This window comes from Hemitrygon akajei, chromosome 2 (assembly GCF_048418815.1).
Source record: "Hemitrygon akajei chromosome 2, sHemAka1.3, whole genome shotgun sequence".
Classification (NCBI taxonomy): Eukaryota; Metazoa; Chordata; class Chondrichthyes; order Myliobatiformes; family Dasyatidae; genus Hemitrygon; species Hemitrygon akajei.
In genome coordinates, this window is record NC_133125.1 from 1209778 (window position 1) to 1236916 (window position 27139).

The following is a 27139-nucleotide window of genomic DNA, read 5'->3' on the forward strand; positions in this document are numbered from 1 at the left end:
ACCCTTCGTCAGGACTAAAGAAGGAGGGGGCAGGGGCCCTATGAAGAAGGTGGGGGGAGGGTGGAATGTGCCAGGTGAAAAAACAATCAGAGGAAAGATCAAGGGGTGGGGGAGGTGATACTGCCTATCCCCTCCCTGCTTCCCTTCCCCCACCCCTTGATCTTTCCTCTGATTGGTTTTTCACCTGGCACATTCCACTCTCCCCCCACCTTCTTCATAGGGCCCCTGCCCACTCCTTCTTTAGTCTTGATGAAGGGTCTCGGCCCGAAACTTTGACTGCTCCTCTCAACGGATGCTGCCCGACCTGCTGAATTCATCCAATTTGTTTGTACGTGTTTAACTGATAAATGTCACCAGCCTCAAAAATAAAAGCACAACTTGGAAATACTCAATTGTACAGCCAGCTGATCTCTGGAGAAGGAAAGAAAGCTAACAGCATCCATGCTCGGTTGGGAAATAGTCCTCCCATCAGTGCTGCCCCCCAGTGTTCAATCTACGCAATGGTAAGCTGGATTGCGTGCATGTGTATGTTCATATGAGGACTGCTGAAAACGGCTTGTTCTTACCAGCAACACCCATGCACCATCAACTTACAGGGCATGTCACTCAAGGACTTAGGCTTTATCTATATTGTGTGAAAGTATGTTTACTGCTATCCTATATGTGCTATATGCTGTGATGGCTGTTGGTACTGTGTTTTGCACCTTGGCTCCAGAGGAACACTGTTTCATTTGGTTGTATTCATAGCTGTTCATGTATGGTTGAACGTTAATTAAAAACTTGAACTTGAAATTGAACTAATGTTTCAAGTTGATAGGTTTTCATGTGAATCTGATTCATTAAAAGGTATTCAACTTGGAACTTCCCTGCTTTCCTCCAAGATGTAACTGAAATGTTTGCAGTATTTCTATGTTAATTTCACAATCTGTGGAAGATTTTGGTCCCACATCATTTAATAAAATCTTTCCCCAAATGCTTTATCAATGAAAGCAGAATCCCTGTGAGAGAGAGATATAAATGAATAGTGTCAAATGCCTGCCTGGGTGAGACAGAGGGATTGGCTATGAAATCTGTCGCAGAGGCTCTGTACTACCTTTTGATAGATAGATAGATACTTTATTCATCCCCATGGGGAAATTCAACATTTTTTCCAATGTCCCATACACTTATTGTAGCAAAACTAATTACATACAATACTTAACTCAGTATAAATATGATATGCATCTAAAATCACCCTCTCAAAAAGCATTAATAAATAGCTTTTAAAAAGTTCTTAAATAGTTTACTAAAATACATTGAATGGTAACTTAAGCTCAGTCCTAACCCCGGCACTTTAACATATCTTACCCCTGGCGGTTGAATTGTAAAGCCGAATGGCATTGGGGAGTAATGATCTCTTCATCCTGTCTGAGGAGCATTGCATCGATAGCAACCTGTCGCTGAAACTGCTTCTCTGTCTCTGGATGGTGCTATGTAGAGGATGTTCAGGGTTTTCCATGATTGACCGTAGCCTACTCAGCGCCCTTCGCTCTGCTACCGATGTCATACTCTCCAGTTCTGTGCCCACGACAGAGCCCGCCTTCCTTACCAGCTTATTATTTGTTACATTTGTTTCATATGGCAAAGATTTTACTGCTTTTTTTCTGGCATACCTGAGGCAGGGGATTTGCTGGCCGACAGTGAAGCCCTCCTACAAACACAAAATTGGGCAGCAGTGGACGAGGAAATTCAAAATCCCAATATGTTCGAATCAGCCAAATCTCTGCCTTGCCCATTATCTCACACAAAGTTGTTGATTCACCTAATGTAAACAGCAAAAGAACAAACAGGAGATTTTTAGAATTAATTCCATACACTGTGAATCATTTCTGAGAATCTCTGTATTGGTAGCATTATCTACAATAAAAAAAACAGAAATCAGTTTCTCACTCGGGATAGGATTCCCCTTGTCCTCACCTACCACCCCACCAGCCTTCAGGTCCAACGTATAATTCTCCGTAACTTCTGCCACCTCCAATGGGATCCCACTACCAAGCACATCTTTCCCTCCCCCCTTTCTGCTTTCCACAAGGATTGCTCCCTACGCAACTCCCTTGTCCACTTGTCCCCCCCATCCCTTCCCACCAATCTCCCTCTGGGCACTTATCCTTGTAAACGGAACAAGTGCTACACCTGCCCTTACACTTCCTCCCTCACCACCATTCAGGGCGGTGCTTTGGCAGGATAGATTAGAGTGGTTGTCTAGGGAGACTATGTGGGTGGAATTGAGGAATGGGAAAGGTGTAGTATCACTTATAGGGGTGTATTATAGACCACCTAATGGGGAGCGAGAATCGGAGGAGGGAATTTGTAAGGAGATAGCAGATACTTGTAGTAAGCACGAGGTTGTGATTGTGGGAGATTTTAATTTTCCACACATAGACTGGGAAGCCCATTCTTTAAAAGGGCTGGATGGTTTGGAGTTTGTAAAATGTGTCCAGGATAGTTTTTTGCAGCAATACATTGAGGTACCAACTAGAGAAGAGGCAGTGTTGGATCTCCTGTTAGGGAATGAGATAGGTCAGTTGACAGAGGTATGTGTTGGGGAGCACTTTGGGTCCAGTGATCACAATGCAATTAGTTTCAATATAATTATGGAGAAGGATAGGCTTGGACTAGGGGTTCAGATTTTTGATTGGAGAAAGGCTAACTTTGAGGAGACGTGAAAGGATTTAGAAGGAGTGTATTGGGACAATTTGTTTTATGGGAAGGATGTAACAGAGAAATGGAGGTCATTTAAAGGTGAAATTCTGAGGGTACAGAATCTTTATGTTCCTGTTAGGTTGAAAGGAAAGGTTAAAAGTTTGAGAGAGCCATGGTTTTCAAGGGATATTGGAAACTTGGTTCGGAAAAAGAGACAGATCTACAAAAAATATAGGCAGCATGGAGTAAATGAGGTGCTCGAGGAATATAAAGAATGTAAAAAGAATCTTAAGAAAGAAATTAGAAAAGCTAAAAGAAGATAGGAGGTTGCTTTGGCAAGTAAGGTGAAAATAAATCCAAAGGGTTTCTACGGTTATATTTATAGCAAAAGGATAGTGAGGGATAAAAATTGGTCCCTTAGAGAATCAGATTGGACAGCTATGTGTGGAGCTAAAAGAGACGGGGGAGATTTTGAACAATTTCTTTTCTTCGGTATTCACTAAGGAGAAGGATATTGAATTGTGTAAGGCAATGGAAACAAGTAGGGTAGTTATGAAAACTATGATGATTAAAGAAGAGGAAGTACTGGCACTTTTAAAGAATATGAAAGTGGGTAAGTCTCTGGGTCCTGACAGGATGTTCCCTAGGACCTTGAGGGAAGTTAGTGTAGAAATAGCATGGGCTCTGACAGAAATATTTCAAATGTCATTAGAAACGGGGATGGTGCCAGAGGATTGGCGTATTGCTCATGTGGTTCCATTGTTTAAAAAGGGTTCTAAGCGTAAACCTAGCAATTATCGGTCTGTAAGTTTGACGTCAGTGGTGGGAAAATTAATGGAAAGTATTCTTAGAGATAGTACATATAATTATCTGGATAGACAGGGTCTGATTAGGAACAGTCAACATGGATTTGTGCATGGAAGGTCATGTTTGACAAATCTTGTTGAATTTTTTGAAGAGGTTCCTAGGAAAGTTAACGAGGGTAAAGCAATGGATATTGTTTATATGGACTTCAGTAAGGCCTTTGACAAGGTTCCACATGGAAGTTTAGTTAGGAAGGTTCAATCGTTAGGTATTAATATTGAAGCAGTAAAATGGATTCAACAGTGGCTGGATGGGAGATGCCAGAGAGTAGTGGTGGATAACTGTTTGTCAGGTTGGAAGCCGGTGACTAGTGGTGTGCCTCAGGGATCTGTACTGGGTCCAATGTTGTTTGTCATATACATTAATGTCTGGATGATGGGGTGGTAAATTGGATTAGTAAGTATGCTGATGATACTAAGATAGGTGGCGTTGTGGATAATGAAGTAGGTTTTCAGAGCTTGCAGAGAGCTTTAGGCCAGTTAGAAGAGTGGGCTGAAAGATGGCAGATAGAGTTTAATGCTGATAAGTGTGAGGTTTTTGGTAGGACTAATCAAAATAGGACATACATGATAAATGGTAGGGCATTTAGGAATGCAGTAGAACAGAGTGATCTAGGAATAATGGTGCATAGTTCTCTGAAGGTGGAATCTCATGTGGATAGGGTGGTGAAGAAAGCTTTTGGTATGTTGGCCTTTATAAATCAGAGCATTGAGTATAGCAGTTGGGATGTAATGTTAAAATTATACAAGGCATTGGTGAGGCCAGATTTGGAGTATTGTTTACGGTTCTGGTCAGCGAATTATAGGAAAGATGTCAACAAAATAGAGAGAGTACAGAGGAGATTTACTAGAATGTTACCTGGGTTTCAGCACCTAAATTACAGAGAATGGTTGAACAAGTTAGGTCATTATTCTTTGGAGTGTAGAAGGATGAGGGGGGACTTCATAGAGGTATTTAAAATTCTGAGGGGGATAGATAGAGTTGACGGGGATTTGCTGGCCGACAGTGAAGTCCTCCTACAATCACAACATTGGGCAGCAGTGGACGAGGAAATTCAAGTTCCCTATATGTTCAAATCAGCCAAATCTCTGCCTTGCCCATTATCTCACACAAAGTTGTTGATTCACCTAATGTAAACAGCAAAAGAACAAACAGGAGATTTTTAGAATTAATTCCATACACTGTGGATCATTTCTGAGAATCTCTGTATTGGTAGCATTATTTACAATAAAAAAAAACAGAAATCAGTTCACTTTGTTTGCTTAGGGATACATTCTCCTGTTGAATACCATTCTAGGAACACTCATCTACAGCCACCAATCAATTCATGGCCTCTTGCCTGTTCCTAAGATGAGTGCTGGCAACCAGCTCTCCACTGTTTCTACATTCCAACTTAATGTTTACTATTGCATTGCTACAAATAACTAAATATTCCTGGATTTTGTTGCTTCAGGTGTGATAGAATCGGAGGGACAAGAGGGGCAGAAAATATTACAGCGGTGCTTTGGCAGGATAGATTAGAGGGCTCGTCTAGGGAGACTATGTGGGTGGAATTGAGGAATGAGAAAGGTGTAGTAACACTTATAGGGGTGTATTATAGACCACCTAATGGGGAGCGAGAATCGGAGGAGGAAATTTGTAATGAGATAGCAGATACTTGTAATAAGCACAAGGTTGTGATTGTGGGAGATTTTAATTTTCCACACATAGACTGGGAAGCCCATTCTGTAAAAAGGCTGGATGGTTTGGAGTTCGTAAAATGTGTCCAGGATAGTTTTTTGCAGCAATACATAGAGGTACCAACTAGAGAAGGGGCAGTGTTGGATCTCCTGTTAGGGAATGAGATAGGTCAGGTGACAGAGGTATGTGTTGGGGAGCACTTCGGGTCCAGTGATCACAATGCCATTAGTTTCAATATAATTATGGAGAAGGATAGGTCTGGACCCGGGGTTGAGATTTTTGATAGATAGATAGATAGATAGATAGATAGATACTTTATTCATCCCCATGGGGAAATTCAACTTTTTTCCAATGTCCCATACACTTGTTGTAGCAAAACTAATTACATACAATACTTAACTCAGTAAAAAAAAAATATGATATGCATCTAAATCACTATCTCAAAAAGCATTAATAATAGCTTTTAAAAAGTTCTTAAGTCCTGGCGGTAGAATTGTAAAGCCTAATGGCATTGGGGAGTATTGACCTCTTCATCCTGTCTGAGGAGCATTGCATCGATAGTAACCTGTCGCTGAAACTGCTTCTCTGTCTCTGGATGGTGCTATGTAGAGGATGTTCAGAGTTATCCATAATTGACCGTAGCCTACTCAGCGCCCTTCGCTCAGCTACCGATGTTAAACTCTCCAGTACTTTGCCCACGACAGAGCCCGCCTTCCTTACCAGCTTATTAAGACGTGAGGCGTCCCTCTTCTTAATGCTTCCTCCCCAACACGCCACCACAAAGAAGAGGGCGCTCTCCACAACTGACCTATAGAACATCTTCAGCATCTCACTACAGACATTGAATGACGCCAACCTTCTTAGGAAGTACAGTCGACTCTGTGCCTTCCTGCACAAGGCATCTGTGTTGGCAGTCCAGTCTAGCTTCTCGTCTAACTGTGCTCCCAGATACTTGTAGGTCTTAACCTGCTCCACACATTCTCCATTAATGATCACTGGCTCCATATGAGGCCTAGATCTCCTAAAGTCCACCACCATCTCCTTGGTCTTGGTGATATTGAGACGCAGGTAGTTTGAGTTGCACCATATCACAAAGTCCTGTATCAGTTTCCTATACTCCTCCTCCTGTCCATTTCTGACACACCCCACTATGGCCGTATCATCAGCGAACTTCTGCACATGGCAGGACTCCGAGTTATATTGGAAGTTATATTGGAGAAAGGCTAACTTTGAGGAGACGCGAAAGGATTTAGAAGGAGTGTATTGGGACAATTTGTTTTATGGGAAGGATGTAATAGAGAAATGGAGGTCATTTAAAGGTGAAATTTTGAGGGTACGGAATCTTTATGTTCCTGTTAGGTTGAAAAGAAAGGTTAAAAGTTTCAGAGAGCCATGGTTTTCAAAGGATATTGGAAACTTGGTTTGGAAAAAGAGAGAGATCTACAATAAATATAGGCAGCAGGGAGTAAATGAGGTGCTCAAGGAATATAAAGAATGTAAAAAGAATCTTAAGAAAGAAATTAGAAAAACTAAAAGAAGATATGACGTTGCTTGGACAAGTAAGGTGAAAATAAATCCAGTTGGTTTCTACAGTTATATTAATAGCAAAAGGATAGTGAGGGATAAAATTGGTCCCTGAGAGAATCACAGCGGACAGCTATGTGTGGAGCCAAAAGAGATGGGGGAGATTTTGATCAATTTATTTTCTTTGGTATCCACTAAGGAGAAGGATATTGAATTGTGTAAGGCAAGGGAAAGTGTGAGGTGCTACATTTTGGTAGGACTGATCAAAATAGGACATACATGGTAAACGGTAGGGCACTGAGGAATGCAGTAGAACAGAGTGATCTAGGAATAATGGTGCATAGTTCCCTCTAGGTAGAATCTCATGTGGATAGGGTGGTGAAGAAAACTTTTAGTATGCTGGCCTTTATAAATCAGAGCATTGAGTATAGCAGTTGGAATGTAATGTTAAAATTATACAAGGCATTGGTAAGGCCGAATTTGGAGTATTGTGTACAGTTCTGGTCACCGGATTATAGGAAAGATGTCAACAAAATAGAGAGAGTACAGAGGAGATTTACTAGAATGTATCATGGGTTTCAGCACCTAAGTTGCAGAGGAAGGTTGAACAAGTTAGGTCTTTATTCTTTGGAGTGTAGAAGGTTGAGAGGGGAACTTGATAGAGGTATTTAAAATTATGAGGGGGATAGAGTTTTTTTTTTAAACATCTCTTTATTGTTTTTATGGAATAAAAAGAAAAAATATATATCTATCATTCATAAATTGAAAATATGACAAAGTTGAAGAAAAAATACAAAAGAAAAAAATATATATATATCAAAAAAAAAAGACAAAACCATCCCACAGTGAAAAAAAAAGTCAATTCAGTTCATTACTTTCAACATCTTGAACATTATTCTCCAGGAACTTGTAAAAAATGTTCCATATTTCTTGAAATTTGTCAAGTTTGTTTTTTGTAATGTAGCTTATCTTTCCCAGAGCAAGATAAGAAGTCATTCCTTTCAACCACTGTGAGAATCCATTGGTTGATGATTTCTTCCATGAATAGGCTATGCAGCATTTAGCTTCCAAAAAAACAAATGTTAAGCAGAGACCTTACATTTTTGGAGGTTACAAAGTCATTTGGATAAATATTCAGAATACATAATTTAGAATTGAGGGGCACCTTTTTCCCAATAATCTGACTAATCAAATCCAGCACCTTCTTCCAGAAACAAATAATCCGGGGGCACTCCCACATACAATGAAACAGAGATCCCTTTTGATGGTTACATTTAATGCAAGTGTCTGGAATCTTGGAGTTAAAATGATGCAATCTGACTGGAGTAATGTACTGTCTGGTTATCCATTTATATTGTAATAATTTAGAGTGAGTGTTCACTGATTGGGTTTGAGCTAAGGAACGAGCTTCTGACCATTCTTTTTGAGATAGATTCTCATTCAAATCAATTCTCCATGTTCGAAGTATGTTGTTTGATGACTCTTTGCATCTGCTTGCAAATAAATTGTATAGTACAGAAACATGTCCCCTAGCTTCAGATAAGTTTAGAGTGATGTCTTCTATGGTAGAAAAAGGAGGGAGTTTCAAACTGTTGCTTTGCCTGGACATAATAAAACTTCGCAACTGAAGGTATTTAAAAGTGTTTTGTTGGAATTCCATATGTGGCCTTGAGTTCTTCAAATGACATAAATGTATCGCCCCTATAAAGATCAGACACCTTTACTATGCCTCGGGTCGCCCAATTTTTAAAACCAGGGTCTGCTCTGCTGGGCCTAAAGCCATCATTACCAAAGATGGGGGTAAACTGGGATAACTGTGATGTCTCTCCCAAATATAGATAGATAGATAGATACTTTATTCATCCCCATGGGGAAATTCAACATTTTTTTCCAATGTCCCATACACTTGTTGTAGCAAAAACTCATTACATACAATACTTAACTCAGTAATAATATGATATGCATCTAAATCACTAACTCAAAAAGCATTAATAATAGCTTTAAAAAAAAAAGTTCTTAAGTCCTGGCAGTTGAATTGTAAAGCCTAATGGCATTGGGGAGTATTGACCTCTTCATCCTGTCTGAGGAGCATTGCATCGACAGTAACCTGTCGCTGAAACTGCTTCTCTGTCTCTGGATGGTGCTATGTAGAGGATGTTCAGGGTTTTCCATAATTGACCGTAGCCTACTCAGCGCCCTTCGCTCAGCTACCGATGTTAAACTCTCCAGTACTTTGCCCACGACAGAGCCCGCCTTCCTTACCAGCTTATTAAGACGTGAGGCGTCCTTCTTCTTAATGCTTCCTCCCCAACACGCCACCACAAAGAAGAGGGCGCTCTCAACAACTGACCTATAGAACATCTTCAGCATCTCACTGCAGACATTGAATGACGCCAACCTTCTAAGGAAGTACAGTCGACTCTGTGCCTTCCTGCACAAGGCATCTGTGTTGGCAGTCCAGTCTAGCTTCTCGTCTAACTGTACTCCCAGATACTTGTAGGTCTTAACCTGCTCCACACATTCTCCATTAATGATCACTGGCTCCATATGAGGCCTAGATCTCCTAAAGTCCACCACCATCTCCTTGGTCTTGGTGATATTGAGACGCAGGTAGTTTGAGTTGCACCATATCACAAAGTCCTGTATCAGTTTCCTATACTCCTCCTCCTGTCCATTCCTGACACACCCCACTATGGCCGTGTCATCAGTGAACTTCTGCACATGGCAGGACTCCGAGTTATATTGGAAGTCTGATGTGTACAGGGTGAACAGGACCGGAGAGAGTACGGTTCCCTGTGGCGCTCCTGTGCTGCTGACCACCGTGTCAGACCTACAGTCTCCCAACCGCACATACTGAGGTCTATCTGTCAAGTAGTCCACTATCCAATCCACCATGTGAGAGTCTACTCCCATCTCCGTTAGTTTGTGCTTTAAGATCTTGGGCTGGATGGTGTTAAAGGCACTAGAGAAGTCAAGGAATGTAATCCTCACAGCACAACTGACCCCATCTAGGTGAGAGAGTGATTTGTGCAGCAAATACGTGATAGCATCCTCCACTCCCACCTTCTCCTTATACGCAAACTGAAGCGGATCCCGGGCGTGCCTGGTTTGTGGCCTCAGATTCTGTATTATCAGCCGCTCCATGGTCTTCATCACGTGCGACGTCAAGGCAACAGGTCTGAAGTCATTCAACTCCTTTGGTTGTGGTTTCTTCGATACCGGGACAATACAGGATGTTTTCCACTGTCTGGGTACTCTTCTCTGATCTAGACTCATGTTGAAGATGCGCTGTAGTGGTTCTCCCAGTTCAGTCGCACAGGCCCTCAGTAATCGTGGGGAAACTCCATCCGGTCCAGCCGCCTTGCTGGTACAGATCTTCCTCAGTTGACCTTCCACCTGTGCAGCCGTAAACCTGGGCGTGGGCCAGGTCTCCTGTGAGTGGCTATTTTCCTGTGAGGGAAGTAAGCCTGGTGTGGAGTTCTGCGGTGAGGGTGAGATTGTGCTGTCGAACCTATTGAAGAAGTTGTTCAGCTGGTTCGCTTTCTCCACATCTCCACTTATGTTTGCCCCCCGCTTTGCACCACATCCGGTGATGATCTTCATCCCATCCCACACCTCCTTCATGCTTTTTTTCTGCATCTTTTGTTCTAACTTTCTCCTATACTGCTCCTTTGCCCCCCTTATCTGTACTCTGAGTTCCTTCTGAACTCTTTTAAGCTCCAACCGATCACCATCTTTAAAGGCCCTCTTCTTCTGGTTTAGGAGGCCTTTGATGTGACTAGTGATCCAGGGCTTATTATTGGGATAGCAGCGAACAGTTCTAACAGGAACAACGGCATCCACACAAAAATTAATATAGTCCGTTGTGCATTCAGTGACCTCCTCAACGCCCCCACAGAGCCCCCCTTGCAGTACATCCCAGTTAGTAGTACCGAAGCAGTCTCTCAGGGCCTGTTCAGCTTCAGGAGTCCACTTTCTAAAAGAGCGTGTGGTAGTGGGATGCCTCATCACAATTGATTTATATCTGGGCTGTAACAAAACCAGGTTGTGATCAGCTTTCCCCAGTGGAGGCAGCGGGGATGCACTATATGCATCCTGTACGTTTGCATACAGCAGGTCAATAGTCCTGTTACCCCTGGTGTAACAATCCACGTACTGGGAGAAAGCAGGTAGTGTCTTGTCCAAAGTCACATGGTTGAAGTCCCCTGTAATTAACACCAGTGCCGTTGCGTCGGCACGCGGCGGGACGTACACAATCACCACAATGACGCTGGCGAATTCTCGAGGCAGGTAATATGGCCTCATACTCACGGCGATCAGCTCAATATCCTTTTCACAAACGGAGATCTTTGTACTCACATGCCCGGGGTTACACCATCTTACGTTAATGTAGAGAGCGAGTCCCCCTCCTTTCTTCTTCCCACACTTTTTGGCATCTCTGTCAAATCTTACCGTAGTAAAACCAGGTAATTCTACATTTACATCCGGGATGTTAGCCGTCAGCCATGTTTCGGAAAAGCACATTAAACTGCATTCCTTGTATTCTTTAACATTCCTTACTAGTGAGGCTAGCTCATCCACTTTATTTGGCAGCGAGTTCACGTTCCCCATAATGACCGAAGGAACAGCGGGTTTATAACGCTTCTTCCTCTCCGTCCACTTATACCTGCGCAGTTTTCCAGCCCTGGAGCCACGGAACCTCCGTTTAATTTCGTTCGGGATCTGGATCTGTTGCGCAACACTGACTTGCGCATTTCTCAGCGCAAGTAGCTGGTCTCTCGAGTACACCTTTCTCTCCATCTCAATATTAAATAAATACTAAACATAACACTATGACTAAAAAGAAAACAACCTAAAAAAGAATGATCAATTTTATCGAATCTCGGGAGCAGCTGGAAAAGGCTGCCGCTCAGGTCGGCGCCGGAAGTGGAATGACAACTCATTCAACAGCATCATGCCAAATCATTATTGTATTTTTTAAAAAACGTATTTTTAGTTTGTTTCATCAGTTTTTTTCTTATCTGCTGAATACAAATAAAGATCTAGAGGGATATTGATTGACTGGGATTCCATCGAGACCCAAGTAGGAGAGTGATCCTTAACAAAGTAGAACATTCCTGCTCTAACTTGGGCCGCCCAAAAGTACCATATAAGATTTGTAGCTGTAGGCCGCCTCTATCATACGGCAAATATAATAGGGAAAGCCTGAGTCTTGGACGCCTATTATTCCAGATAAAGTTAGAAAAAACTTTCTTTAATAAATAAAAGAAAGATGATGGAGGAGAAAGTGGGATAGATTGAAAAAGGTACAGGAACCTCGGTAAAATTGACATGTTTAGAATGTTTATGTGTCCAATCAGAGATATAGGCGATTTCGACCATGTGTTTATAAGTTGAATAACTGAGTCTGTGAGAGGATTATAATTAGTTGGGATAATTTCATCAATAGTAGGAGTGATTTTAACACCCAAATAAGTAAAACTCTGTACTGACACCTTGAATGGAGTTTGAAATGAGGGATTGAGTCTCTCATCTTCATTTTTAGAATAATATTACAGATTTATAGTTGTTTATTTTATAGCCTGCAAAAGTACCAAAAGTACTTATCAGGTCAGTTAAGGCAGGTAATGTTTGTTTCAAGTTAGAACAAAACAAAATTATGTCATCCGCGTACAGGGCAATGCGAAGTTCTATATCGTCTATAGTTATTCCTGCTATGGTAGCCTCTTTTTGAATTGCCATAGCAAGCGGCTCAATGGCCAGGATAAACAGGAGGGGAGATAGGGGACAGCCCTGTCTTGTTCCCCTTTGGAGTTTGAAAGGTGCCAAAAAAAGCCCATTAGTTAAAATTTCAGCCTGTGGGTTAGAATAAAGAAGCTGTATCCATCGTAAAAATTTCCCCCCATACCGAATCTTTCTAAAACTTTAAACAAATACTGTCATTCCACTCTGTCAAAAGCTTTCTCGGCATCCAGTGACAGAATAGCACTATCAGAGCTTCCAGACTTCTCGCAGAGTATATTAAGCACTCTTCAGATGGTGTGGAAGCCCTGTCTTCCCTTAACAAAACCATTTTGGCCAGGGTGGACCATCTTTGGCAAGAGTAGCTTTAGCCTCCTAGCTAATACCTTACAAAGAATTTTGAGATCATTATTCAGAAGTGAAATTGGTCTATAAGATCCACATAGGGACGCTAATTTTCCAGGTTTTAGTAGTAGTGTAATTACTGCCATATTAAGAGAGGGGGGAAGGGATCCAGTATCAAATGACTCCTGATACATATCAAGCAGAGGTGGTATTAATTTAGTTTTAAAGATTTTATATATTTCAATCGGAATGCCATCAGGCTCAGGACTTTTCCCTCCCTTCATATTAGTTATGGCTTCAGACAATTCTTTATCCTCTAAGTTATACTCCAGCGAGGTCAAGGACGTTTCATCCAGGGGTGTAAATTCTAGCAAATCCAGAAATTCCTTTTGTATTTGTGGAGTTGAATTCAAATATTCTGATGTATACAAATTTTGGTAAAATCGCAAAAAGATATTATTTATTTCTTTTGGGTCTGCAATTATCACCCCCTCATCTGATTGTAGGGAGTTTATTGTCCTTTCTGTTTGTATCTGTTTGATACGCCAGGCCAAGAGTTTACTAGCCTTTTCACCCTGTTCATAATAGGATTGCTTCAATCTCATCAAACTTTTTGTTGCCTTATCAATGGACAATACATTATATCTAGCTCTCAGTTGTTAAGTTCTGCAAATAGCTGCTGAGAGGGATTTTGAAAAATTTCAGATTCAGTCTCTTTTATTCTTTTCTCGAGCTGTTCTATTTCAAATCTAAAACATTTCTGCTTAAAGCTGGTGAAGCTAATCATCTGACCTCTTAGAAAAGCTTTAAAAGCTTCCCATCTTATAGCCGCAGAAGTCTGGTCCGTATTAATTCCAAAATAGTAGTCTATCTGTCCTCCAATAAACTTTATAAATTCTGGATCCCTAAGCCAAATATTTTGAAGCCGCCACCTTGGGGAGTAATGTAAAGCGTTAGGCTGGTTCTGACTAAATGAAACTGGAGCATGATCAGAAATTAACATGCTGTTATACCAGCAGCTTGAAATTGTAGATATTAAGGTAGCTGAAAATAAGTATTAATCAATTCTAGAAAAGGGCTGGCAAGTGCTAGAATAGCAAGAAAAAGCTAGTTTATCTGGGTACCTTCTTCTCCACACATCAACTAAATTAAAGTCTTTAACACATTGCAATAACTCTTTTCTTGTTTGATTGTGAGAGGTTATCTTTCCCCTTAGATCTGTCTAGTTCAGGTTGAAGTGCACAATTAAAATCACCACCTATAATAAGGTAGCCCAGCAGAGCAGCTAATGATAAAAACAGATGTCTGAAAAAAGCTGGATTGTCATCATTTGTCCCAAACACATTGACCAAATTGAACCTGGTTGAGAAAATTTCACATTGAATAATAAGGTACCTGCCAGATTGATCTACAGATCGATCAGTAACATTAACAAGGTGAACAGGCACCAACTTATGTATCAGGGTAATTACCACCCTTAATTGTGAGTTAAAAGACGCTGAAAAAACCTGTCCCGGCCATCTCTTCCTTACTCTAACTACATCTTCAGGGGTTAAGTTAGGTCTTAGTTCTTTGGAGCGTAGAAGGTTGAGGAGGGACTTGATAGAGGTATTTAAAATTATGAGGGGGATAGATAGAGTTGACGTGGATAGGCTTTTTCCATTGAAAGCAGGGGAGATTCAAACAAGAGGACATGAATTGAGAGTTGGGGGCAAAAGTTTAGGGGTAACATGAAGGAGAATTTCTTTACTCAGAGAGTGGTTGCTGTGTGGAACAAGCTTCCAGTAGAAGTGGGAGAGGCAGGTTTGATTTTGTCATTTAAAAAACAATTGGATAGGTATATGGACAGGAAAGGAATGGAGGGTTATGGTCTGAGTGCTGGTAGGTGGGACTAGGTGAGAGTGAGTGTTCGGCATGGACTAGAAGGGCCGAGATGGCCTGTTTCTGTGCTGTAATTGTTATATGGTTATATGGTAACCCTTACATTCCTTGAATCATTCTTGTGAACCTTCTCTGAACCCTGAACCCTCTCCAATATCAGTATATCCTTTCTCAAATAAGGAGCCCAAAACCACACAAAATACTCCAAGTCTAGTCACTTCTCATTCTTCTGAATTCTGGTGAATACTGGCCAGAGCCATCAGACACTCATCATATAACAAGTCAATCAATCCTGGAATTATTTTCATGAGCTTCCTTTGAACCTCTCAAGTTTCAGCACATCTTTTAAGATAAGGCACCCAAACCTACTCACAATACTCCAACTGAGAATTCCCCAGTGCTTTAAAAAGCAACATTACATGTTTGTTTTTATATTATAGTTGGCTTGAAATGAATGCTAATATTGCATTTGCCCTCCTCACCTCAGATTCTACCTGTAAATTGCCCAAGAGCAGATCATTTTACCCATCACCAGGCCTTCCCCCAATACCCTGGTATAATCAACCCTCCCGGTTGTCCCAGAAGGCCCAGAGGAATTCTGATGTCAGCTGGTCCAGGGGACTTGCCTCTCTACAGCTGTTTAACAGCCGTGTTCAGCTTCTCCAAGGATAGCCATCTATCCACTCAGCACCTTCAGAGTTAACCTTCCTAAGTCATGCGTGCACCTTCAATACCTGAGTCTGGCGAGAATTAAGCCTTATTAAAGGAATGGACCTCTTCAATAACTCTAGTTGGACCTGTATCAGAGGAGTCATCCTCTGCTGGCAGCTCCGCAAGCTGCCTACAGGCACCCCTCCCCTTCGAGAGAATAAAAGGGTGAGGAGTAGTCCAGTTCCTGTAGCATCCTTGTAAAAGCCCCTTGGGACTTCTTGAGCTGTAGCTACCTCAGTGGTTCCTTCTTCCTCTGGTGCTCATCCAAGTGGAACAATCCCTATTGGTCACCCTCTGTGACAACCACAGATTCAGCAACGCAGCAGATACGGCAACTGCACTCGTGTCAACTAATTATTATTTCATTGTGATAGTATTTAACTCCATTCATTCCACCGTAGTGCTCGTTGAGACTTAAACCCAGTGCAGCAGATACAACAATTGCACTCGTAAATATGCATGTGTCAGCTAATTATTATTTCATTGTGATAATTCTGAAGACTAGCTGTATTTGTTTTATATTTAATTATTTCTTTCAGGCGCAGTGTCAGCTTCGTTTTCCATTTGAGAGTTTTAGTTAATAGCCCTATTTGGCCTAGCGTTTATTATTTTCTTTCCCTCTAACTCTGCTCACATTGAAGTCTGTGCACTATCAGTGTCTCTTGCTCCACACTTGGGCCATATCCGAACTCGGTGACAGCAAGTCTCGAACCACACAAAGATGGACCCAGCAGAGACAGAGCAGATGACCATGGCCCTGATATTCAGTGGTTAGGTAGGAGACAAGCTACAGGCAACGGAATCTGTTCTGAGCGAAGTTATGGGGGCAATGAGGCAGATAATCTCATGCCAACAAGCCCAGTCTCATCTGGAGGAACAGGTATCATCCTTAGCCGCAATGGTTGAACAGCTCACCGCAGACAATCGGACTCGGGTGTCTGCAATTTCCGCTCTCATGGCCACCTTCCACGAACTCACTGAGGACAGACAGCATCAGCTGACAGTCACTGGCGTTCTTGCCGATGAAATTCCTCAGCCTCTGGCTGCCTTACACCCACTCCCAGCATTTTGTAGTTCCTTCTTTTCTGCTGACCCAACAACCTCTGCCACGACTGCTCCCACTCTCGCGCCAGGTCCAGGACGGACTCACTTTCAGATCATCACAGACTCCCGCATCCATACAAGAACCAACTATTCCACCATCCGGCAGATATTCTGGTGATCCCGATGACTGCAGAAGTTTTATTATCTATTGTGAGCTGACATTCGAAGCCCAGTCTGGTTGTTTTGGTGATGATGTGCAAAAAATGGCTTCATGGTCAATTTCCTAGATGGACCTCCAGTCAGCCTGTTCAATGCTTTGCGGGAGCAAGGATACCCCATATTCCACCAGCCAGATCCATCTTTCCACCCAACCCCTCCAACTGGTGCTCAAAGGTAACCATCGTGAAGAAATATCTTTCTACCTGTTTGTTTCACCTGAACTGTCATTGGTACTTCGTCTCCCCCGGTTATCCCGACATAACCCACAGATCGATTGGTTTCTGAAAGTACTCCAACTGTGGGGACCAGCATGTCTGTCTAGGTCCAGCTCAAGCTCCATTCCATGAATCCCTTCCTGTGTCTGGGGTTCCGGCTGAATATGCAGATCTCCTTGAGGTTTTCAGTGAAACCCTAATGCCTGCCCACATACTGGTCATATGAATGTCCATAGACTTCCTGTCCGGCACTGTTTGTCCTGGGGCTGCAATGGAGGAATACATCAAGGAGGCATTGGCCATGGGGTTTATTCATCCATCAACCTCGCTGGCAGGAGCGGGCTTCTTTTTTGTGAGCAAGGAAGGTGGCAAGCTCCATTCCTGCATCGATTATCGGCCCCAGAACAACATCAATAAAGAGTCGCTACGCACTTCCCCCTGCTGGCGTCTGCGTTTGAGCATCTCCAGGGAGCAACCATATTTTCCAAAACTGATCTGTGCAATGCTTACAATCTGTTTCGCATAAGAAAAGGGGATGAGTGGAAAATGGCTTTCAACACCTCTAATGACTACTAAGAATATTTGGTGACACCTTTTGGTCTGGCCAGAGCCCCCGTTGTATTCCTGGCCTTGGTTAACAATATGCTCAAGGATATGTTGAACTAGTTTGTGTATTTGTGTTGTGATGGGCAAACTGAGTTTGAGATGGGGTCCAGAATTGACCCTATGAACTGTGCTGCTATTGGTGGGGGTGGGGGGGGGGGGAGGCATCCAGTGCAAATGAAAGAGAGAGAGAGATAAGATTTAATGTTATGGTTCCTTTGCTGATTGTTTACCTTTTCTCCAAGGACACTTTTGCCTGCTTGTTAAGATTCCTGCAGAGACAGCAGGAAGGAGCCAGTTGATGGACAGCTGGTATCCAGCATGTGGAGATAAAAACAGGTCTGCTAAGACACAGGCAGACACAGTATGGGACACTGAACGAGCTTTGTGCACCCACGTGAAGGTGGGGGTTTTGGAGGTCTGATTCGGGGAATCGATCAGTGGCTCACAGTGTGAAAAGGTGCGACCGGTGGGGAACTATTTGTGTGTCCTCCCTTGCCTGGGTGATAGTTTCGCCACTGAAGAATGGTTGTACGTGGTATGGTCATAGTCGGTGACCACAACAGGAAGACAACGGGAAGATCGACAGCAATGGCATCAACTCTCATCATCTCTCTCTCTCCAACGATACTCAAACAACTACCTCGAACTGAACTGAACTCTGCATCATATCATAAGACTGTATCCATCTACCCCTAGCTCTGAAAAAGCCTGGTTTTGGTTCCTGTTTCCACACTTCTGCATATATCATTGCTAACCTGGTTTATATATTTGCATTTTATAGTACTGTATTGCTTAGTTTACTAATAAACACTATTAGTTTACGGTAATACCAAACTCCAAGGTGTTTTCCATTTCTACTGGTTCTTAACCCGGTCACGGGGTACGTGACAGTGTATTGTGTATTTGTGTACCCTTTTCTATTCCTGCTCTCATCAGGAACACAACCTGCCTGTCCAGAGTGTTCTCAAACAGCTTCTTGAAAATGACCTGTGCACCAAACCAGAATAATGTGAATTCCATAAAGACCAGGTGTCGTTTTGGGCTATATATACAGTGCCGGATTAACCTAGCAGCAAAAGTAGCATATGCTATGGGCAAACACGAGGAAATCTGCAGATGCTGGAAATTCAAACAACACACACAAAATGCTGGTAGAACACAGCAGGCCAGGCAGCATCTATAGGGAGAAGCACTGTCGATGTTTCGGGCCGAGACCCTTGGTCAGGACTAACCGAAAGGAAAGATAGTAAGAGATTTGAAAGTAGTGGGGGGAGGGGGAAATGCGAAATGATAGGAGAAGACCGGAGGGGGTGGGATGAAGCTAAGAGCTGGAAAGGTGATTGGAGAAAGTGATACAGAGCTGGAGAAGGGAAAGGATCATGGGACGGGAGGCCTCAGGAGAAAGAAAGGGGGGGTGGGGGAGCACCAGAGAGAGATGAAGAACAGGCAAACAACTAAATATGTCAGGGATGGGGTAAGAAGGGGAGGAGGGGCATTAACGGAAGTTAGAGAAGTCAATGTTCAAGCCATCAGGTTGGAGGCTACTCAGCCGGTATATAAGGTGTTGTTCCTCCAACCTGAGTTTGGATTCATTTTGGCAATAGAGGAGGCCATGGATAGACATATCAGAATGGGAATGGGACGTGGAATTAAAATGTGTGGCCACTGGGAGATCCTGCTTTTTCTGGCGGACCGAGCGTAGGTGTTCAGCGAAACGGTCTCCCAGTCTGCGTCGGGTCTCACCAATATATAAAAGGCCACACCGGGAGCACCGGACACAGTATACCACACCAACCGACTCACAGGTGAAGTGTCGCCTCACCTGGAAGGACTGTCTGGGGCCCTGAATGGTGGTGAGGGAGGAAGTGTAAGGGCAGGTGTAGCACTTGTTCCATTTACAAGGATAAGTGCCAGGAGGGAGATCAGTGGGAAGGGATGTGGGGGACGAGTGGACAAGGGAGTCGCGTAGGGAGCGATCCCTGCGAAAACCAGAAAGAGGGGGGGAGGGAAAAATGTGTTTGGTAATAAAATCCCATTGGAGGTGGCGGAAGTTACGGAGAATTATATGTTGGACCTGGAGGCTAGTGGGGTGGTAGGTAAGGACAAGGGGAACCCTATCCCAAGTGGGGTGGTGGGTGGATGGGGTGAGGGCAGATGTGCGGGAAATGGGAGAGATGCGTTTGAGAGCAGAGTTGATGGTGGACGAAGGGAAGCCCCTTTGTTTAAAAAAGGAAGACATCTCCTTCATCCTGGAATGAAAAGCCTCATCCTGTGAGCAGATGCAACGGAGACAGAGGAATTGTGAGAAGGGGATAGCCTTTTTGCAAGAGACAGGGTGGGAAGGGGAATAGTCCAGGTAGCTGTGAGAGTCTGTAGGCTTATAGTAGATATCAGTAGATAAGCCATCTCCAGAGATGGAGACAGAAAGATCAAGAAAGGGGAGGGAGGTGTCGGAAATAGACCAGGTAAATTTGAGGGCAGGGTGAAAGTTGGAGGCAAAGTTAATGAAGTCGACGAGCTCAGCAAGCGTGCAAGAGGCAGCGCCAATGCAGTCGTCGATGTAGTGAAGGAAAAGAGGGGGATGGATACCGGTATAGCCTTGGAACATGGACTGTTCCACAAAGCCAACAAAAAGGCAGGCATAACTGGGACCCATACGGGTGCCCATGGCTACACCCTTGGTTTGGAGGAAGTGGGAGGAGCCAAAGGAGAAATTATTGAGAGTAAGAACTAAGTCCGCTAGATGGAGGAGAGTGGTGGTAGAGGGGATTTGGTTAGGTCTGGAATCCAAAAAAAACCGAAGAGCTTCGAGACCATCTCGGTGGGGGATGGAGGTATATAGTGACTGGATTTCCATGGTGAAAATAAGACGGTGGGGGCCAGGGAACTTAAAATCGTTGAAAAAATTCTAAGCATGAGAAGTGTCTTGCATATGCTAAGGGCCTTGCATTTTCGAGGGCCCAGCACTACATGCTTGCAAGCTGCAGTCTGGTGAAATCGGCAGCTCACCGTATTCTCACGACGATCTGGCAGCGCTGTTGTTTTCATGTCAGGGGAGCTGCATGGTATGTGTGTGCAGGTGTGTTAGCTCCTTGCTGTGTTGTGGTGACCCCTGTGCTATCTCTCACACTCCCAAGCCGCTGCTGCGTGCGCTGTTATGCCGCTGGAGGGTGTGCCACAGTGGTGAGCCTGCAACTAGGATGTGCGACTCAACAGTTTTATGTGACCCAGTTCATGATAACTGACAATTCTTTGGACTCATGTTTTCCAAATGTAGAAAATGCCTTGCGCATCTATTTGTCACTCATGGTACCAACTGCAGTGGAGAACACTCATTTTCAAAACTGATAAGGATTGAAAAAGAACTAAGAAGCACCATGGGTCAAACAAATTGAACAATCTCACTCTAATGAGCATGGAACATGAACTTCTGTGTGAAATAGACATTTCCAGTATCATCAACAAATTTGCTCATGCTAAATCTAGAAAATGTAACTTTTAAATTGTAGTTTTGTTACTTTTGACATTTGAAATTGATACCTACATGTAAGTAATACTATTATTGAAGTGTCAGACATTTGTCATATTTTCTGGCTGTATAGCAATTGAAAAAATTGAATTACTTTACAAGTAAATAATTTATGTTTTAATACATGTGCATTTTTAAAAATTTAGGGCCCCTTTATAACATATGCTACAGGCCCCACACTAGCTTAATCCAGCCCTGTATATACTTACCCCATCCAGTTTTCAAATGGACCCTACTAAAGTTCAGGCAGTTGCAGAGTGGCCCAAACCGTCTACAGTCAAACAGGTACAGCGCTTCATGGGGTTTGCGAACTTTTATAGCCACTTCACCCGGAATTTCGGCTCTATCGCAGCTCCTACACTCCGAATTCGGAGCAGACAGCCCACTAACCCTCCTGGAGTTTGGACGGAGTCCAGGCCATGCCCAGCTCCACACCCTTGTCACCCTCCCCAGAAGTAGCACTAGGGAGAGTCCCCTCCCTCCTCACCTGTTGGGCCTCCCTCCCCCGGAATAACCATGCGGGGTGGTGCTCCAGTTCCCCTCGTGCACCGGAGCCAGGCGCTCCTCAACATGGCACTTGGTCTTGACTGAGGCAACAGCTGGTGACCCTCCACTCACAGTCGACGCCCCCCCCCCCGGATCTTTCCCCCTTTCCTGGGAATAGACGCCCTGGGTTCACAGCCTCCCAGAAGGCAAGTCTGCCTCTTCACATGACTGCTCTCCTATAGCACCGCTCACCAGTCCTGAGGACCCATGCTCAGGAGATGCCATCCCAGGGTCCCTGTATGGTGGGGCTATCTTCTAGCTCTGGGGAATCATACTCCGATCATGGGGTCTTAACCAGAGGTAAATCCTCCTCCTCGTGTGGCCCCGGTCTTCAGACTCAGAGTACACATCTCTCCTTTTTACACCACAGATATGCTGAGGGTAGCTGCCCTCCACTTCAGAGGCGAAATCTGTGCCCAGTCCCTCTCTCCACTTCCCCGAGTTCTTACAAGTATCTTGGATGCCACGGGGCTCTTCGCGTCAGGTTTAGCAGTAACTACCGATTCTTCTCCGGGGGAGAGGCCGCAAAATGTTTCTTTTTTTTTGCCTTCCTATCTGTTACCTGAATCCACCCCTCACCGTCATCCGCCCATCCCAACCACGCTGACACTGGCACGGTGGGGGAAGGGGTGGCGAAAGGAGATGGAACACCGGGGAGGGGGGTTGGTCAACAAGGCCTAGCGGTATCACCCTGTGCCTCCGAGGCAGAGTTAGCGCACTGGCGGTTCGGGCAATTCTTCCGAATATACCCAAAATCTTTGCGGGCGGCCCAGAGCCCACAGGATGATGTAATGATGCCTGTTATGATATACTTGATCATGCAGACGATTAAAGTTGGTACGCATGTGCCATTGTTTTTAATCTGAAATATCTGTCTCAAAACAATGCCCCTCAAAATGTAACTGAAATCGTCCCTCGGTATCTTCACCCCGCTCCAGATGCATAAGCGGGTGACACTGAAAGGGGAAAAGGTGTTTACAATCCCACTGGTGTGCCCTGTACCGCATTGGGGTTATTTTTGACCATAGCTCACCCAGAGAGCACAGGTGGGCAGGAGGGCCGCATCCGGCACATGGGAGTGGACGCTAGAAAGTCCAATCACCCAGCACAAAACAACACCGGCTCCACTTGCTCAGGGCCAGAAACATCTCTCTCGCAGACCGCAGATAGAAAATGGTATTCCCTTTAAATGTCGCAGACTCAGTAATATACTCATAGCCCCAACAATCGTGGCTTTTAAAGCGCCATTCCTACCGACTCAAGTTGGTATGGTACATTGCACAGCGTTTTTCAAAGTTATCGGTGATGTACCGCAAGAGTCGGTGTTGTTCACAGGGGTCGGTGCTGATAGCTTTGATATCTACAATATTACATTTTGCTTTTTCTTCTAATACATCCTCACAAAATCATTTTTGATAATTCATAACCATTTATGCATCTGCAACCGCATTAAAAATTATAAAGGCATAACTGCGGCTAAATTTCATTAGGAGTTTGAGGAGAATTAGTATGTCACCAAAGGCACTCTCAAATTTCTACAGATGTACCGTGGAGAGCATTCTAACTTGTTGCATCACTGTCTGGTATGGAGGGGTCACTGCACAGGATTGGAAAAAGCTGCAGAAAGTTGTAAACTCAGCCAGCTTCATCGTGGGCACTGGCCTCCCCAGCATCGAGGCATCTTCAAAAGGCGATGCCTGAAGAAGACGGCAGCCATTATTAAGGACACTTACCATCCAGGACATTCCCTCTTCTCATTGCTGCCATCAGGGAGGAGCTACAGGGACCTGAAGGCACACACTCAACAATTCGGGAACAGCTTCTTCACTTCCACCATCGGAATGGGAGGAAGAGGGTACATTAAGATCACATTCACGACATGGTTTTATCGCGGATAAGAGGTTTGAACATCTACGCCCAAAATGGAAAACTTGTATTTAATAAACATTAGAAAGTCTGCAGATGCTGGAAATCTAGAGCAACATGCACAGAACGCTGGAGGAACTCAGCAGGTCAGGCAGCATCTACGGAAATGAATAAACAGTCGACATTTCAGGAATGAAAAGGAAGGGGGGGGGCGCCGGAATTTCTTAAAAAATACTCTAAATGTCTGCAAATATAAAAAGTGGGTACTTAAGCCATTAACAGAAGGAAACTTCCAACTTCACCCAAAACTTCACTGTAATACGAATCCAAATCCTGCCGCAGTTGTTTAACTATCCACTGGTAAATAAATGTGTAACGTACATTCTGAACTCTCTCCGGAAAAGACATCTTATCTGAAAACTCTGACAGAGAAGTCGGTACGTAGGAAGGAGGAGCAGGCAGCTGCCCGCAGAGACTCTCCATCACAAACGCCGGGGAAAATGTCAGACTGAAGATGAAGGGAATGCCGAGCTTCACGGCCAGAAGATCCCCACAGCGACGCACCGGATCAGACAACAGCACTTTGAACTCTGACTCCCGTAACTTCTGCATCAGTGCTTCATTCTTTAACACCCCATCGCAGATCCCTCTGCCAAATTCTGACCCAATTTCCACCAATGCTGAGAATCTTTTGTATTCATTCCAACGGGATAAATGTGGCCTTTCATGCACCAGGAAGTCCAAAAAGGTCTTTAGGAAGTTTCTCAATTTGTCGCTAGTTATCGGCACCTGAAATACTTCAAACCGTACGGGTGAGGGCTCGGAGTAGTTGACGAAAAGTGCAGCTGAATGTACAACCACCGTGACATTGTGACCCCGGGCGATCAGTTCATTGATAATAAATTTTACATTGATCCAGTGGCTTCCCTCCGCCGGCCAAATCAGTACGTTTTCGGGAGCTGCCCGTTGGTAAAAAAAATCAAGAGCACAAACAGGAGCCTGAGTTGCATCGTGTCCAAGCAACGGCTCCCAGCTGAAGTTCTGGTCACCTGATCGGACTTCGCGCCTGACGAGGAAAAGTTCCGAAACGTCGACTGTTTATTCAGCTCCGTAGCCTTCTGACCTGTGGAGTTCCTTCTGCATTTTGTGTGTGTTGCTCTGGATTTCCAGCATCTGCCGAATATCTTGTTTCTTATTTGCCAGAGATAGAAATGTTTTCTTCTCGAGGTTGGCAAACCTCTGCAATTCTCTACGGAAGAGGCTGAAAAGGAGCCTTAAAGGTGGCGACTGCAGGGTTTTTCAATATTTAGCGACTCTCAGGGAGTCCGACTACAACCTTGTTGAATGGCAGACCCAGCATAAAGGACTGAAGGAGAGATTCCTGCTTATATTTCTAATGAAAGACTCAGGAGTACGGATCCAATGTCAATGCCAGAGCAGCAAGTTTATTTCAGACTCTGCGATAAGTGCACAGGTCATTGACAAAAAATAACGGTAACAGTTTGCAGCTAGAAACCACTGGGTTTATGTAATTAAGAGCTGCACTGTTTAAAGTTCAAAGGAAAATTTATTGTTACAGTATGCATGTATTGCCATATATGATCAAAGGGTCTATTTCTGTGCTGTATTTTCTATGATTCTATGACCTTGTCAGGCCCTGGAGATTTATCCACCCTAATTAGCCTCAAGACAGCCCATCCTGAAAAAGTGGGGGGAAAATATGAACCCAGAGCTTCACTGCTGCACTCTAAAGGAAGTTGCTGAAGAAGAATGGCACTCGTAAGAGAAGCCATTTTGATGCTAAAAACCACTCTGAGTGAGCTGCAGAAGTCAGTGGCTGCAACTGGAGATCAAGTTTATGAATCTACAAACCCTAAGGCCTTGCACAAAAATGGTATTTATGGAAGAGTGGCAAGGAAGAAGCCCAAGCTAAAAAAAAAAGGTGTATCCTTTTCCATGAAGTCTTTGCAAAGTGTCACTTAGAAGATACCATAAAGACATGGAAGAAGGTCTTGTGGTTGATGAGACTAAAGTCTTGGCCTCAACACCAAGTGATATGTGTGCTGTAAATCTAATACTGCACTTCAGTCAGGCAACATCATCCCTACTGTAAAGTATGGTGGAGATGGCATCACGTATGGGTATGCTTTTCAGCAACAGGGACTGGAAATATGGTTAGGATTGATGGGAGGATGAATACTACTAAATACAAAGAGATCCTGGATAAAAACCTGCTGGCATCTACAAGAAAGCTTAAACTGGGAAGGAATTTTGTCTTTCAGCAAGACAATAATCCAAAGCACAATTCAGAGCGACCATGGCTTCAAATGAAGAAAATTGGTGCCCTTGAGTGGCCAGAGACCTGACCTTAACCCAATCAAACATCTCTGGCAAGACCTCAACATTGCTGTCCACCACCACTCTGCAATTAACCTATCCCACTTTGAACAATTTTGCAAGGAGCAATGGGAAAATCTTGCTCCATCATGTTGTTGAAAACTAATAGAGACTCATCCAAAAAGACTCTTGGCTGTAATAGCTGCAAGAAGTGGTTCAACTAAGTACTGAATACTTTTGAACATAGAACATAGAAATCTACAGTACTTTACAGGCCATTTGGCTCACAATGTTGTGCCAATCATGTAACACACTCTAGAAACTGCCTAGACCGTCCCTAGCACATAGCTCTCTATTTTTCTAAGCTCCATGTACCTATTTAAGAGTCTCTTAACAAACCCTTTTGTATCCGCCTTTACCACTGTCACTGGCAGTGCATTCCATGCACCCACCACTCTCTGTGTGAAAAAACTTACCTCTGACATCCCCCTTGTACCTACTTCCAAGCACCGTAAAACTATGCCCACTCGGGTTAGCCATTTCAGCCCTGAGAAAAAGCCTCTGGCTATCCACATGATCGATGCCTCTCATCATCTTATACATCTCTATCAGGTCACCTCTCATCGTCTGTCACTCCAAGGAGATAAGGCCAAGTTCACTCAACCTATTCTCATAAAGCATGCTCTCCAGTCTAAGCAACATCCTTGTAAATCTCCTCTGCACTCTCTCTATAGTATCCACATCCTTCCTGTAGTGAGGTGACCAGACCTAATCATATACCAATTACAGCACAGAAACAGGCCATCTCGGCCCTTCTAGTCCATGCCGAACGCTTACTCTCACCTAGTCCCACCTACCTGCACTCAGCCCATAACCCTCCATTCCATATACCTGTAACATTACCTCATGGCTCTTGAACTCAATCCCACTGTTGATGAAGGGCAATACACTGTATGCCTTCTTAACAACACTGTCAACCTGTGCAGCTTTGAGTGTCCTATGGACACAGAGACCAAGATCCCTCTGATCCTCCACACTGCCAAGAGACTTACCATTAATATTATATTCTGTCTTCAAAGTTCACCTACCAAAATGAACCACTTCACACTTATCTGGGTTGCACTCCAGCTGCCACTTCTCAGCAGTGTTCCCTCTAATTTTTAGTAGTCAGTGTGCACAAAAATCTTGTGTTGCACAGATTTTTTTCCTGTGACAGAAGTATGTGCACACTGAATGCACACATGGCGCAGTTTTATGTAGGTTTACTAAATACTTGACATAAAACTGCACAGAATAACAACAAAATAACATACGGTACATATTTAAGTCACTCAGCTATTTTTTCTCT

General features: G+C 43.7%; 1 protein-coding gene across 4 annotated transcripts in view; it reads right to left on the reverse strand.

Moving 5' to 3' along the window:
• The window catches only part of LOC140738586 (UDP-glucuronosyltransferase 2A2-like), a 101039-nt gene that overhangs the window by 36619 nt on the left and 37281 nt on the right, over positions 1–27139 (reverse strand). For 3 of the 4 annotated variants that reach the window (XM_073066068.1, XM_073066089.1, XM_073066078.1), the window contains exon 2: positions 1653–1801. In XM_073066068.1, the coding sequence (XP_072922169.1) occupies positions 1653–1801 (149 nt within the window). Of the gene's footprint in view, positions 1–1652; positions 1802–23756; positions 24382–27139 lie in introns of all 4 variants that reach the window. The other variant, XM_073066100.1, reaches the window with a different exon arrangement.